The following is a 15,576-nucleotide window of genomic DNA, read 5'->3' as shown; positions in this document are numbered from 1 at the left end:
CAGGCAGATTCTGCTGGCAATCTATCGTTTACACAAGAGGACTTCAAGAAGTTCTTAGGGTTTATGCAGACACAAAGATCACCTACTGCAAACACACCCCTTGATCAATCGCCACAAGCAAATGTCCTTTCAGCTAAGCTGGTGCCATCTCAAACTGAAGGTACCATTCCCTCTCTTAACTATGTAAGAAACAGTCTGGGTGATTGGATAATTGATAGTGGGGCTACCCATCATATTGTTTGCCATATGGACTTGTTGAAGAATCAGAAAGAAGTGTACAACATGCATGTTAATTTGCCAAATGGCCATAAGGTAGCAATCACCTATGCTGGCTCTGTGCACTTGTCAGATGAACTCATATTACATGATGTGCTATATGTTTCTGGATTTCACTACAACTTAATATCTGTGGGAGCTTTAGTTAGAAACTCCAATTATACACTGACTATGCAAGCTGACCACTGTGCTATACAGGACATCACCCTTGGCAAGATGATTGGAGTGGCTAAACTTCAGAATGGCCTTTACTACTTACACTTTCCTGTCATTTCTGATGTTAACTGTAATTTTGTTTCAGAAATGAGCAAGTGTAGCTTATGGCATGCTAGATTAGGACATGCTTCCTATTCCAAATTGCAATTGCTGCATAGTGTAGAACCCACAATACAAATGAATAAAGAGCTAGTTTGTGATTGTTGTCATTTTGCTAAACAAAAAAGGTTACCATTTCAGTCTAGTACTTCCATTTCTGCTGAATGTTTTGATATGTTACATATGGATATCTGGGGTCCTTACAAGAAAGCTACCATCCATGGACACCAATATTTCCTTACTATCTTGGATGATCATAGTAGGACAGTATGGGTGCATCTCATGAGAAGGAAATCTGAGGTCAAAGGCTTAGTCACAGGTTTCTGTAATATGATTGAAAACCAGTTTGGAGCTCATGTGAAAAGCATCAGATCTGACAATGGGCTAGAATTTGATTTGTCTGATCTCTTTGTTCAGAAAGGGATAATCCACCAGACATCATGTACCTACACTCCCCAACAAAATAGCAGAGTTGAAAGGAAACATGGGCATCTCTTATCCACTGCCAGGGCCCTCAGGTTTCAAGCAGGTCTACCAGAGCAGTTCTGGGGTGAATGTGTTCTACATGCAGCATATATCATTAATAGATTGCCCTTAGCTGCCATTGGCAATCAGATTCCATATCAAGTACTGAATAAAAAACTCCCTCAATACCAACACCTAAGGGTATTTGGTTGCTTGGCTTATGCTACTACACTGGGATACAAGTCCAAGTTTGACTCTAGAGCAAGGAAATGCATCTTTATTGGGTATGCAAATGGTACTAAGGGATACAAAGTTTATGATCTACAATCCAAAGAAATTCTTGTGTCTAGAGATGTGATCTTTTATGAACACACATTTCCCTTTCAACTAAGCAATGATCCAGGAAGTGAACCTCCCTCAATTATTCTTCCTATTATGAAGGATGTCTGCTATGAAGATGCTTGTATCCCTCAGCCTCAGATTCATTCTGATGATAGTTCAATCCAGTCACATGGCTTTCCACCTGAGGATCACAGACTTACTCAGACAAGTGATCATCCCTTTGAGAATGATCAGACCATGGCTGACAGAGGTGAAGTAGACAGCCAACACATTAGTCAAGAGCAGCATATATCTACTGGAGAAAATCATATGGCCAGAAGGTCTTCTAGACAGAAACAAGTCCCAGCCTATCTGCAAGATTATATCTGCCACAGCTCTGTGGCTAGGACTTCTCCTCATGATATCTATAAGTTCATGGACTATAGCAAGTTGTCACCTACTTATCAGTCATTTGTCATGAATATCACTCACAACACTGAACCAAAGAACTTCAAAGAAGCTGTTCAGCATGACTGCTGGAGGAAAGCCATGGACAGTGAGATAGTAGCTCTTGAAGGAAACAACACCTGGCAGTTGGTTGACTTGCCTCCCAACAAAAAACCTATTGGTTGCAAATGGGTATATAAAATCAAATACAAAGCTGATGGAAGCATTGATAGATACAAGGCTAGACTGGTAGCAAAGGGTTATACCCAAACTCTTGGGATTGATTACATGGACACCTTCAGTCTAGTGGCAAAAATGACAACCATAAGGACCCTTTTTAGCTATAGCAGCAGCCAAGGATTGGTACATTCACCAATTGGATGTCAACAATGCTTTTCTAAATGGAGATCTAGAAGAAGAGGTTTACATGCAGCTTCCTCTTGGCTTTGAAGGCAATAAAACTGGGCAGGTATGCAAGTTAACTAAGTCCTTATATGGTTTAAAGCAAGCAAGTAGGCAGTGGAACAACAAACTGTGTGCTGCTCTACAGACCTTGGGTTTCAAACAGGCAGTTCCTGATAATTCTCTATTTACTAAAGGTGAAGGGGAGTCTTTTGTGGCATTATTAGTCTATGTTGATGATATTGTCATAGCTAGTGCCAGCTTGAACCTCATACAACAGATCAAACTACAGCTCAATGACAACTTTCAAATAAAGGACCTAGGGCCTCTAAGATACTTCCTAGGTCTGGAAGTGGCTAGGCAGAAGAAAGGGATTTCAGTCTCACAGAGAAAATATGCACTTGAACTGTTAAGTGAGACAGGTTTTTTGCACTCCAAACCAGTTCACAGCCCAACTATTCCTTCACAAAAACTTAGTAGAGATGAAGGTGATCCATTGGATGACAATTCCCAGTACAGAAAATTGATTGGAAAACTGCTATATCTAACCATAACTAGGCCAGATATCAGCTTTGCAACTCAGCAGCTATCTCAATTTTTGGAAAAACCCACTCAGCTGCATTTACAAGCAGCCCACAGGGTCATGAGATACATTAAGAGTGCCCCTGGTCAAGGCCTCTTCTTCCCAGCCTCATCTGACTTGCAATTAAAAGCCTTCACTGACTCAAATTGGGGAGCATATGTGGACACTAGGATGTCTGTAACAGGGTTTTGTATCTTCCTAGGGTCAGCCTTAATATCATGGAAGTCAAAAAAGCAGGCTACTGTATCCAAGTCTTCTTCAGAAGCAGAGTATAGGGCTTTGGCAACAACCACATGTGAGGTACAATGGCTAATCTATCTGCTGACTGAATTTGGCATATCTCATACTGCTGCTGCTGCCATTTACTGTGACAATAAGTCTGCTATAGCCATTGCTGAGAACCCGGTCTTCCATGAACGCACCAAACATATCGAATTGGACTGCCACTTGGTCAAGGAAAAATCACAAAATGGAACCATCAAGTTGTTTCACATTGCTTCTGGAAACCAGTTGGCTGACTTTTTTACCAAGTCTCATTGCCCAGGATCCTTCTTTAGTTATGTTTCCAAGCTTGGATTGTTCAATCTATACAATCCAGCTTGCGGGGGACTTTCAGGAGAGTGACACGTGGCAGGCCTTGACACGTGGCAGCATCTCACTCTCTCTACCGTTATAGTCTGTTAATCAAGTTGTTCCTGTTTTCGTTCGTTTTCCCTCTCTTTTCCCTCTGTATATAGAGTTCCTATCTGTTTCTTTGTAAGATGATGATGACAGTTTCATACCATTGAATATACTTCTTCTTCTCTTTCGCTAAATTCCGCAACAATATATAATCTACCTTCAAATGCTTCTCTGTTGCTTGCTTAGCTTGTACCACTTTTGTTTGGTTCTGCAGTTTTAATTAATGGCTTTGCTGCTTCCACTCCTCACCAACTTGCTTCAACTAATACAACAACATGTAGATACAGTGATAGATAATACAGTTGTTTGTTAAGGCAGCATGTTGGTTTGCATCTTTACAAACTTGGCATACATCCCATTCTGCCTAACCAGATCACAGTGGGTACCATCTGCACACACACACAAAATCAAATTTGTTTACTTGCTATGCTATCCGTGTAATCTTCAATTATATGTGAACAAGCTAGACCAGACCGGGAAGAGTCTAATGCTTTCGTACACCGGCGATCCGGCATGACGTCGTCTTCCGGGCAGAACTTCGAGTGGAATTGAATGGGCGGGAAGAATCTCATGCTTTCATACACGGCCGCTTGAAGGTAATGGAGATCTCCAAGGTGTTCGCACTTGGTGGGGTTCTTGTTCAGTCCCAAGAGGGAATCAGCTTGGGCGAGAATGGCATCGGGAACTTCTCGGTGGTTCGCCGCAGAAGAAGCTGGTATTATGAAAAAAGAAAAATTAAAAAAAAAATAAAAAAATTCCATGTCAACCTATTATTACCGGTAACTTGTGAAAAAACTGTAAAAAATGCTAAACTAACAAAAATTAATAGTTTATAGCTCGAAATATCAGATCAGGGTGCGGCATGAATAATCAGGAATAGTGCGGGATGACACTTTAGCCCTTATTCTAAGATCGACCTTGCATTGAGCGGAGTCATGGCCAAAGAAATATATAGATTATGTATATTGGGTTTTGAGGTTCTCCGATCCAGTGAACATCTTGACAACAATACAACCTAATTAAGAACCATATATAATTCTCTGTTACATGGACTCCCAAATCTTACTTCCTAAATTTTATTCTCGCGGGTATTGATAAGCTATTTTTTTCATGCGGATCCCAATACAAGTGTGTACATCAAGAATTTGTGTGTGGGAGCATAGTAAAATTAAAGTTGAGAGTAGAAAATGAGAGTACATGTAATATTTTCCTATGTCATATCCAAGGTTTGGTGTATCCCGGTGTTTAGAAATAAAAGAGTTACCTAATAAAATGAAAGTCTTAGATATTTTGCAAAAAAGGGCCAGGTTAATATTGTCTTTGTTTTTACATCGGTGCATCAAAAGGAGTTCAAAAAGTATTTTTCATGAATTTTGCTTTCAAACTGCGCAAATCAGAATTTTTCAAGCAATGATTACTATGTGCGAATATCATTCTTCTAGACACCTTAAAGTCACAATAAATAGACTTTTGAACTAGGACCATATAAGTTGTTTTAGTGCAATTATCACATAATTAGTGCTAAAGATTTGCCTTCCGGGCATAGCTAAATTTGAAAATCAACATATATAGTTTCATGTATAAGGCGTGAGATACCTCTCAATATTCATGACATTTATCAAAGAACCAACAATTTGACACTATCAAGTGTAAGTTCAACAAATAGCGTATCTTCAAAAACATAATAATAAAATAGATACATGACAATGTGCCTTCGATATGTTGTGTTTGTAACTCGTAGCATTAATGTGCAAATTAGCCGTGCTACCACTGATACGGGTAATTCCCGTGTGTATGTAGAATGTATGTATGAACAAGTGTATGTAGTAGAGAGGAGGAAATAGCTCAAATGTGTCTTTTATTTTCTTGATGTTCTTGCTATTCTAGAGAGAGAGAGAGAGAGAGAGAGAGAGAGAAAGGGAAGGAACGCCTAACTTGGAGTGTTTGCTATTCTAGAGAGAGAGAGAGAGAGAGAGAGAGAGAAAAAGGGAAGGAACGCCTAACTTGGAGGGCTAAGGCCCTATTTATAGGGTCAAGGGTTGACGAGTTGACCTTGACCCGAACCATTTGACCCGACCCGAGTAGGAGCACGGAGCGTACGGGGAGCCTAAATCCGGGGTATATTCCCCATCAAGAAGTCCCCAGTCCGTGCCTTGACGATGAGTTAGCGAGGAAGGGTTCGGGCTGAAAAACTGCTTACGGTCCGCGACTTACGCCGGTTGCCTCCCCACATACGGCGCCAAAATGATACGGGTAATTCCCGTGTGTATGTAGAATGTATGTATGAACAAGTGTATGTAGTAGAGATCAAATGTGTTTTATTTATTGATGTTCTTGAATACTAGAGAGAGTATGGAGTGTTTGCTATTCTAGAGAGAGAGAGGAAGGGAAGGAACCCCTAACTTGGAGGGCTAAGGCCCTATTTATAGGGTCAAGGGTTGGCGGGTTGACCTTGACCCGAACCATTGGACCTGACCCGAGTAGGACCACGGAGCGTACGGGGAGCCTAAACCCGGGGTATATTCCCCATCAAGAAGCCCCCAGTCCGTGCCCTGATGATGAGTTAGGGAGGAAGGGTTCGGGCTGAAAAATTGCTTACGGTCCGTGACTTACCCGGGTTGCCTCCCCACATACGGCGCCAAAATGATACGGGTAATTCCCGTGTGTATGTAGAATGTATGTATGAAAAAGTGTATGTAGTAGAGAGGAGGAAATAACTCAAATGTGTTTTATTTATTGATGTTCTTGAATACTAGAGAGAATATGGAGTGTTTGCTATTCTGAAGAGAGAGAGAGGGGAAGGTAAGGAACCCCTAACTTGGAGGGCTAAGGCCCTATTTATAGGGTCAAGGGTTGGTGGGTTGACCTTGACCCGATCCGAGTAGGAGCACGGAGCGTACGGGGAGCCTAAACCAGGGGTATATTCCCCATCAACCACCATGTAAGGTATCAGGTAAAGAAACCGGTTATGCCAAGAATTTTCCCGAGCACCGGCGACAACGAAAAATTCCGGTAGGGAAGGGATTCGGCAAAAGAGAAAAGAAAGAAAACGACAGCAATCTTTTTCCACCTAATAACAATCAATACTTATTCACTGGACAGATTGTTGGAAATTTATATAGTAATGGAGATTAATGTTTCAGATGAACTACCATGAAAGCTTAAATAATATTTGGAGTTGTGGAGTTGTAAATATTATTTTAGTTTGGTAGAAAGTTAATTAAAATACTGGGAGAAATTTATATGGCTATATGCTTGAGATATATAGCTATACGCTTGTGATATATAGCTATATGCTTGGAATATATAGCTATATGCTTGAGTTTTATATATCTATATGCTTGAGATATATAGCTATATGCTTGTGAGTATTAATGCATGTTTGGATATTTTCATGCGTAAGGTTTTGGGGAATTTTGAAGCTATATGCTTCAAAACTACACTTAACATGCTTGAAATATGCTCTTCTATTTTTTTTGAAACTATATGCTTCAAAGTTACACTTAACATGCTTGGTATATGTAGCTGTATGCTTGAGATTATTGAATTACATATATGTATATTATTTATATTTATCCTTTGCATGTTTCCACGCGTAAGGAATATATATATATATATATATATATATATATATATATATATATATATATATATATATATATATATATATATATATATATATATATATATATATATATATATATATATATATATATATATATTATATATATGTATATAATTTTGCATACATTTACAACTGACTCAATATATATTTAATAATTTCTCCGATCCAGTGATAGATATATCAATCAGGATATATCTTATCTTATGGAAGTTGAGTTTTAAATTACAGCAACTTCCATGTAACTTCTCCAAATAGATTTATTTTGCATCTATATATACTTGGAGAAATGTCTGAAAAATAGACATGCAATAAACTTGCATAAGACTGAGATATTTCACAGTACTGCATTTCTACAGGAAATTCTTAAACCAAGCAACTTAAGAATTTCATCATCTTCTTGTATCTCATAAGATTAAATCTTGAACCTTGTTGCTTTATACGAGGGAGATTTAAAACTTATAGGAAAGTTATTACACGCCTGAAGATCTCGTTTCCTCACTTCCCTATCATCAAAAACTCCATTTTATCTAACAATCTATAAGCTTTAAAAATCTGTTTATGAGGAAGGATGAGTTCTGGACTTCTGGACTTTGCAACCAACTTCCCTAAGTTGGAGCAGGTTGAAGGCGTGGGCTTCCGTAGGTGGCAGAAGAAGATGAAGTTCCTCATTGCGGCTCTGAACGTGGCATACGTACTAAGCACCCCAAAGCCGGAGGAACGGGAGGATGAGACTCTCGAGGCTACTCTCCGGGGACTCAAATGGAAGAATGATGACCTTGCTTGCCGCGGCCATATTCTAAACGGTATGTCTGACACCCTCTTTGATATTTATCAATATGAAGAATCCTCAAAGGACCTCTGGGATGTACTTGAGGCAAAGTACATATCTGAGGATGCCTCCAGTAAGAAATTCTTGGTAAGTGAGTTCAATGATTATAAAATGGTGGACAATTGTCTGGTCATGGAACAATTCCATGAGATTGTCAAGATACTTGGGCAAATGAGGCAACATGATATGAATATGGATGATTCCGTTGCCATTGCCAGTATCATTGATAAGTTGCCCCCTTCCTGAAAAAAGGTACAACGTACGTTAAAGCATAAAAAGGAAGCTCTTACTATGAAACAGTTGGGGGTTGACCTTCGGGTTAAGGAGGGAATCAGACTGCAGGAAAGTAAGAATGCAGGCAGTGCAAAAGTCACTGGGGCTTCAGGTTCTGTCATCAACTTTGTTGATGAAGACAAATCAAGTGGGAACCGTAAAGGGAAAGGGAAGCCAGTAAATGCCACAAATTCTTCAAAGTATAAGAAGAAATGAAAAGGAAAAGGAAAGGCATCTGTATCATGCTGGGTGTGCAACGGTCCACACTTTAAAAAAGACTGTGAAATCTGGAAGAAAAGAAAGACACAAATGGAAAGTAAAAATTTCTGGTGATCATGGCCAGGGAAGTGGCCAATGGAAACAAGGTAAAACAATTAATCTTGTTTCTAATAGTACTGAACAGTTCATTGCTATGATATCTGAAATTTGTGTCATGCAGACTGATGACTCGTGGTGGGTTGACACTGGGGCAACCAGACATGTCTGCAAGGATATAAATCTATATAAGATTTATAAAGGTCTGAATGATGGTCCGAGCCTGTACATGGGAAATGATTCCATGGTAAAAGTCAAAAGCATTGGACAAGTTGAGTTATTGCTTACTTCAGGAAAGAAGTTAATGCTCACAGATGTGTATCATGCCCCAGATGTTAGAAAAAATTTAGTTTCTGGCATTGTATTGAACAAGTGTGGTTTTAAGCTTGTGTTTGAAGCAGATAGATTTTTTTTTTTATCTAAGGCCGGTACCTTTGTAGGCCAAGGCTTCCTATGTAACAATATGTTTAAGTTGAATATCAATAATATTGTTGGTTCTGTGTATTCAGTTTGTACATCTTCATTATGGCATTTTCGTTTATGTCATGTAAACTATAAACGCTTATGTGAGATGGCTAAAGGTGGATTAATTCCATCCTTTGATTTGAACATGGAACAATGCAGTGCATGCATGTTAAATATAATAACTAGGAATCCTTTTCCTAGTATAAAAAGGAATTCAATTTTACTTGAATTAATTCACAGTGACTTGTGTGATTTTCATAGCACCCCATCTTTGGGAAACAAAAAATATATAGTCACATTCATTGATGACTATTCATGACTCTGCTATGTGTACCTCCTGCATTCTAAAGATGAAGCCTTAGAAAAATTTTAAATATTTAAATTGGAGGTAGAATTGCAAACTAGTCAGTTAGTAAAAATATTACGTAATGACAGAGGTGGTGAATATTATGACCCATTATTTTTCCAATTTGTTGGTATCATTCATGAGACCACAGCTCCTTATACACTACAACAAAATGGTGTAGCAGAAAGGAAAAATAGAGTACTCAAAGAAATGGTAAACTGCATGTTATCAGTTTCCGGTCTGAGTGAACGTTTCTGGGGAGAAGCCATGCTAACCGCATGTTATATTCTCAACAAAGTTCCTAACAAAAGAAATAGGGTAACTCCCTATGAACTTTGGCACAAAAGAAAACCAAACTTGAATTATTTGAAAGTTTGGGGATGCAGGGCCGTGGTACGGTTGCCGGAACCTAAACAGAAGGCTCTGGCAGAAAAAGGCATAGACTGTATTTTTATAGGATATGCAGAACACAGCAAAGCATACCGGTTCTATGTTATAGAACCAAATGACTTTATTTCGGTTCATGCCGTAATAGAGTCCCGGTATGCTATCTTTGATGAAAATCGTTTTTCATCAATAAATAGAACTAAGGATTTAATTCCTAGTTCTAGTGGGTCCAAAGATGATGATCAAATTTATGATCATGCAGTTTTGTAGGAACCTGAGCTTAGAAAAAGTAAAAGAACAAGAAAAGGAAAAACATTTGAACCAGATTTCCAAATGTACTTGATAGAAGGATCAAGGGAGTCTACAGTGACTAAAAATCTATATTATTTTAATATAGAGGATGATCCTAATACTTTTGAGGAAGCCATGAATTCTCAAGATGTTGCTTTCTGGAAAGAAGCAATAAATGATGAGATGGATTCTATAATGGGGAATAATACGTGGATTTTAACTAATCCACCGAATGGTTGTAAACCAATAGGTTGCAAGTGGATTTTCAAAAAGAAAATGAAAGTTAATGGTACCATTGATAAATTTAAAGACAGACTTGTCGCACAGGGCTTTAAGCAGAAAGAAGGAGTTGACTTCTTTGACACTTATGCTCCAGTAGCAAGAATTGCTACTATTAGATTGTTAATTGCCATTTCGGCTATACACAATCTAGTGGTTCACCAAATGGATGCTAAGAATGCATTTTTAAATGGTGAATTGGAGGAGGAGGTTTACATGAAGCAACCAGAAGGATTCATGGTTGCAGGCCAGGAAAATAAAGTTTGCAAATTGATTAAGTCACTTTATGGCTTAAAACAAAGCCCCTAAGCAATGGCATGATCGGTTTGATCAAGTGGTGCTAGCTAATGGGTACAGAATAAATCAGTCAGATAAATGCATCTACAGCAAATTTAATAACCAGGGACAAGGGGTTATTATTTGCTTATATGTAGATGACATGTTGATTTTTGGTACTGATTTGGAAAAAGTTAAGGAAACTAAGGATTTTCTTAGTTCCAGTTTCTCCATGAAAGATTTGGGAGAAGCAGAAGTTATTATTGGAATAAGAATAATTAAACTTCAGGATGGTGTTAGTTTAACACAATCTCATTACATTGAGAAAGTGTTAAAAAGATTTAATCACTTTAGTGGTTCCCCAGTTTCTACTCCAATGGATCCTTCATTGAAGTTAATACCAAATGAAGGTGATCCGGTCCTACAATTGGAGTATTCTAAAGTGATATGATGCCTTATGTATGCAATGACAAGTACTCGGCCTGATATTGCTTTTGCAGTAGGGAAACTGAGTAGATACACTAGTAATCCTAGTGCAGTACATTGGATGACATTAAAAAGAATTTTAAAATATCTGAATAAAACCATTAATTATGGTTTAAAATATTCAAAAGATATTTCCATCCGTGAAGGATATTCTGATGCCAGTTGGATATCAAATCAGGAAGATTATTCCTCAACTAGTGGATGGGTATTTCTGCTTGGAGGAGGTGCTATATCTCCTGGGCTGCTAAAAAGCAAAGTTGTATTTCAGACTCAACTATGGCATCTGAATTTATTGCATTGGCAGCAGCATGCAAAGAAGCTGATTGGCTAAGGAATTTAATTCTTGAAATTCCAGTTTGGCCAAAACCGATGTCACCTCTTTTAGTACATTGTGACAGCGTTACTACACTGGCCAAAGCATATAACAGTGTTTATAATGGCAAGTCAAGACACATAGGCTTGCGACATAGCTATGTGAAAGAGCTCTTAAGTAATGGTGTTGTAGCACTAGACTTTGTACGGTCCCGGTTCAATCTAGCGGATCCTTTTACAAAAGCCTTGGCAAGGGACATGGTTTTAAAGACATCGGAAGGGATAGGTTTGAAACCCGTTGATAGTCATGAGATGAAGGAAAGCTCAACTCACGCCTAAGTTATCACGTTAGGCCTTGAGTTCAATGTAGATGATTACTTCATTTATTGGCAGGAAGTACTATATTAAAAAGTATCCCTAAAGTAAGTACTTGGTCTGCATTGTAGTAGGGATGAGTTTTACTCTTAACTGATATTTTGAAAAAATGCTTGGTGCAGGGCATGAAATAAAAGATCAGCCTATGTGAGCATGAAGTGTGGCCGCTTCAACAAGTTTGAGTTTAACTTGGAAATGCTTATGAATGGATACGGACACATGGCCTTTAATAGTGTAAGTTATTTTGAGTTGTAGTTACTGTAAAGCTTGTGTGTATTATATCTACGTTTATTCAAAGAGACTGCGTGATTCAAGGTTCGTCCATCACTGCAATCCGAATTTATGTACGGAATATAATACTATGTGAAAGTTCAATCTCTAAGACACTTTCATTTAGGCATGAGTTTTGGATTTATCTTGGTACAGTATTAATTTTACTATATAAATGGAGGAGGAATGTTGGAAATTTATATAGTAATGGTGATTAATGTTTCAGATGAACTACCATGAAAGCTTAAATAATATTTAGAGTTGTGAAGTTGTAAATATTATTTTAGTTTGGTAGAAAGTTAATTAAAATACTGGGAGAAATTTATATGGCTATATGCTTGAGATATATAGCTATATGCTTGTGATATATAGTTATATGCTTGGAATATATAGCTATATGCTTGAGTTTTATATAGCTATATGCTTGAGATATATAGCTATATGCTTGAGTGTATTAATGCATGTTTGGATATTTTCATGCGTAAGGTTTTGGGACATTTTTAAGTTATATGCTTCAAAACTACACTTAACATGCTTGAAATATGCTCTTCTATTTTTTGGAAGCTATATATATGCTTCAAAGTTACACTTAACATGCTTGGTATATGTAGCTGTATGCTTGAGATTATTGAATTACATATATGTATATTATTTATATTTATCATTCGCATGTCTACATGCGTAAGGAATATATAAATAAATAAATAAATAAATAAATAAATAAATATATATATATATATATATATATATATATATATATATATATATATATATATATATATATATATATATATATATATATAATTTTGCATACAGTTACAACTGACTCAATATATATTTAATAATTTCTCCAGTGATAGATATATCAATCAGGATATATCTTATCTTATCGAAGTTGAGTTTTAAATTACAACAACTTCCATGTAACTTCCCAAACAGATATATTTTACATCTATATATACTTGGAGAAATGTCTGAAAAATAAACATGCAATAAACTTGCATAAGACTGAGATATTTCACAGTACTGCATTTCTACAGGAAATTCTTAAACAAAGCAACTTAAGAATTTCATCATCTTCTTGTATCCCATAAGATTAAATCTTGAACCTTGTTGCTTTATACGAGGGAGATTTAAAGCTTATAGGAAAGTGATTACATGCCTAAAGATCTCCTTTCCTCACTTCCCTATCATCGAACACTCCATTTTATCTAACACAGATTATCAAGCAAAGTAGTTTCCTTGGCATTAATTAGATGCCGATGGTGCTTCCTTTTGTTTACTGTAAATGCCTGGAGAACTTCATCAGAAACAAGTTTCGAGATAAAGGTGATGCCTTCACCCAGAAGTACTTGGCAGAAAAGATATTTGTCAAAAAAAAAAAAAAAAAATCCGATCAGTATTTTGAAAAAAAAATTGTTTTGGAATTTTTCAGAATGTGTATATTTTGAAAAAGTGTGGATCTCCCCATGTTTATGGTGAAACAATTCTATTTTTCACAATGCGCATAAAGAAAGAATGATATTTATTTTCAGAATTGATTTTGATTTCAAAACTGAATTTTAACAATATTTGTATAGGAATACATAGACAACTGATTTTTTGAAGAAATTTTTTATGCATACTGAATATATTACAGAGTATGTGTACAGTTTTGTTTAGAAAACATGTATATTCATACGAAATGGATATGTATATACACACGGTAAAAACAAATCACGTGCACAGATTATATTGGGCTGACGAATATTTTTTTTTTTGAAAGGAGCCTGTTCGGCATTTATTCGAAATATGCTGAAATAGAGTGGGGCGGTTCAAAGTCCGCATACATAGTAGTCTGCTGATTAAACGCAGTAGATGCTAATATATGCGCTAAATAATTGTCTAATCTAGGAATATAATGAATCAAGCAGTAATCAAAAGATAATAAATCCGATCTACAACTATCAATGGCATAGCCCAAGTAAGACCGAGATGAGTGCGTTGTAGCTGAAAGATACTGTTTGAGCACCAAACAATCCGTGTAGAGATCGATTGATTGCATTCCTCGATTTCTTAGCCATGACAATACTTCCTTGCATGCAAAAGCCTCCGCCATTAGGGGCGAAAAACAGTCTATGATAGGAGCAGTCATAGCTGACACGTAACTTCCTTGTGAATTCAGAATAACAGCCCCCACCGTTGCCTTGTTTGTTCGCGGGTCGTAAGCCGCATCGAAATAACATTGATCCCTCGAGTCTTGCATAGCATGGTGTTGTATCATTGGTGCAATTGTTTGCGGCATTGGCAGCAAGGTTGCGTCGTGTCCCCTCGGCGTGCGTACTGGCGGTGGAGTTCGGCTGGGCGCTGCCGGCATGCCACCGGTAGGGGGCTCCGGGGGGTTGGTTGGCGGGGTGTGTCGCACGGGGTGTGCTACCTTCCATGCATTCAAAGGCGACATGGCCATTGCTACTACCTTTCGGGGTCTGGGCAAATTTGCCTCCCAAACAGCTCCATTTCTTGTTCGACATACGTAATATAAGAGGGCCACTGCATAAATAATCCCATCATCATCTAAAATATTGATCAAATCATTAAACCAATCACTGAAAATATTTGTGACATTATTGGGGATTGGAAGGTTAGATTGTGCCCAAATGTTCGCCGTATAACCACATGTGATTAAAGAATGCACAAGATTCTCATGCTCAACTCCACACATTGCACAAGTTGGATCAATATCTACTCTCTTTATAAGTAAGTTCTCTGTAGTGGGTAAAATATCATTTAGAGCTCTCCATAAAAATGTTTTCCATTTTGGGGGGACTTTTAGGCTCCATAATTTGTTCCATTTATCAAATGTTCCCGCCGGTTGCGAGTAGTTGCCCATTACTGCTTTATATCCCTCTTTAACAGAATATTCTCCTCTTGGGTCTCCATACCAGTACCACATATCTTCGTAATCAGGAGACACAGGTATTTTTAAAATTTGCTCCACATCTTGAGGTATGAAAATATCTGTTAGAATTTCCTGATCCCATGTTCCAGTGTGTTGATCCATCAACCCCACGACTTTTTCCTGTGCCAATTGAGGCGGCTTCTCAGTTAATATTCTTTGCTGATTTTCATCATGCAACCACGGGTGGTCCCAAATCAAGGTTGATTTGCCATTTCCAATCCTGCGCCTAACTCCCCCACAGATTAAACCTTTAGCTACCATAATACTCCGCCAACAGAAACTCGGGTTACTTCCCAAACATGCCTCATAGAACGAATTAGTTGGGTAATACCTGGCTTTATACACCCTCGAGACCAGTGACTGTGGCTGTGTCAGGAAACGCCACGCCTATTTACCTAGCATTGCAAGATTAAAGGCTCTCAACTCTTTAAAACCCAGTCCTCCAAATTTCTTTGGAATACACAGTTTATCCCAGGCTTTCCAGTGGATGCCCTGATCATTCCCGGATCTCCACCAAAATCGATTCATTGCTCTTTCAATGGCCGTACATAGATTCATAGGCAGTAAAAATACACTCATTGAGAAGGTAGGCATAGATTGAGCCACACTTTTCAATAGA

General features: G+C 37.9%; 1 protein-coding gene across 1 annotated transcript; it reads right to left on the bottom strand.

Moving 5' to 3' along the window:
• Positions 1 to 13,799: 13,799 nt before the first annotated feature.
• LOC109183941 lies at positions 13,800 to 15,218 on the bottom strand. Its single transcript, XM_019333969.1, has one exon. It carries the CDS (start codon positions 15,216 to 15,218, stop codon positions 13,800 to 13,802), a length of 1,419 nt encoding a protein of 472 aa, XP_019189514.1.
• Between the last annotated feature and the right edge of the window lie 358 nt (positions 15,219 to 15,576).

Source organism: Ipomoea nil, unplaced genomic scaffold, assembly GCF_001879475.1.
Source record: "Ipomoea nil cultivar Tokyo-kokei standard unplaced genomic scaffold, Asagao_1.1 scaffold1237, whole genome shotgun sequence".
In the NCBI taxonomy this organism is placed as follows: Eukaryota; Viridiplantae; Streptophyta; class Magnoliopsida; order Solanales; family Convolvulaceae; genus Ipomoea; species Ipomoea nil.
Note: the sequence above shows the minus strand (reverse complement) of the source record. Positions and strands in the feature narration are given on the sequence as shown.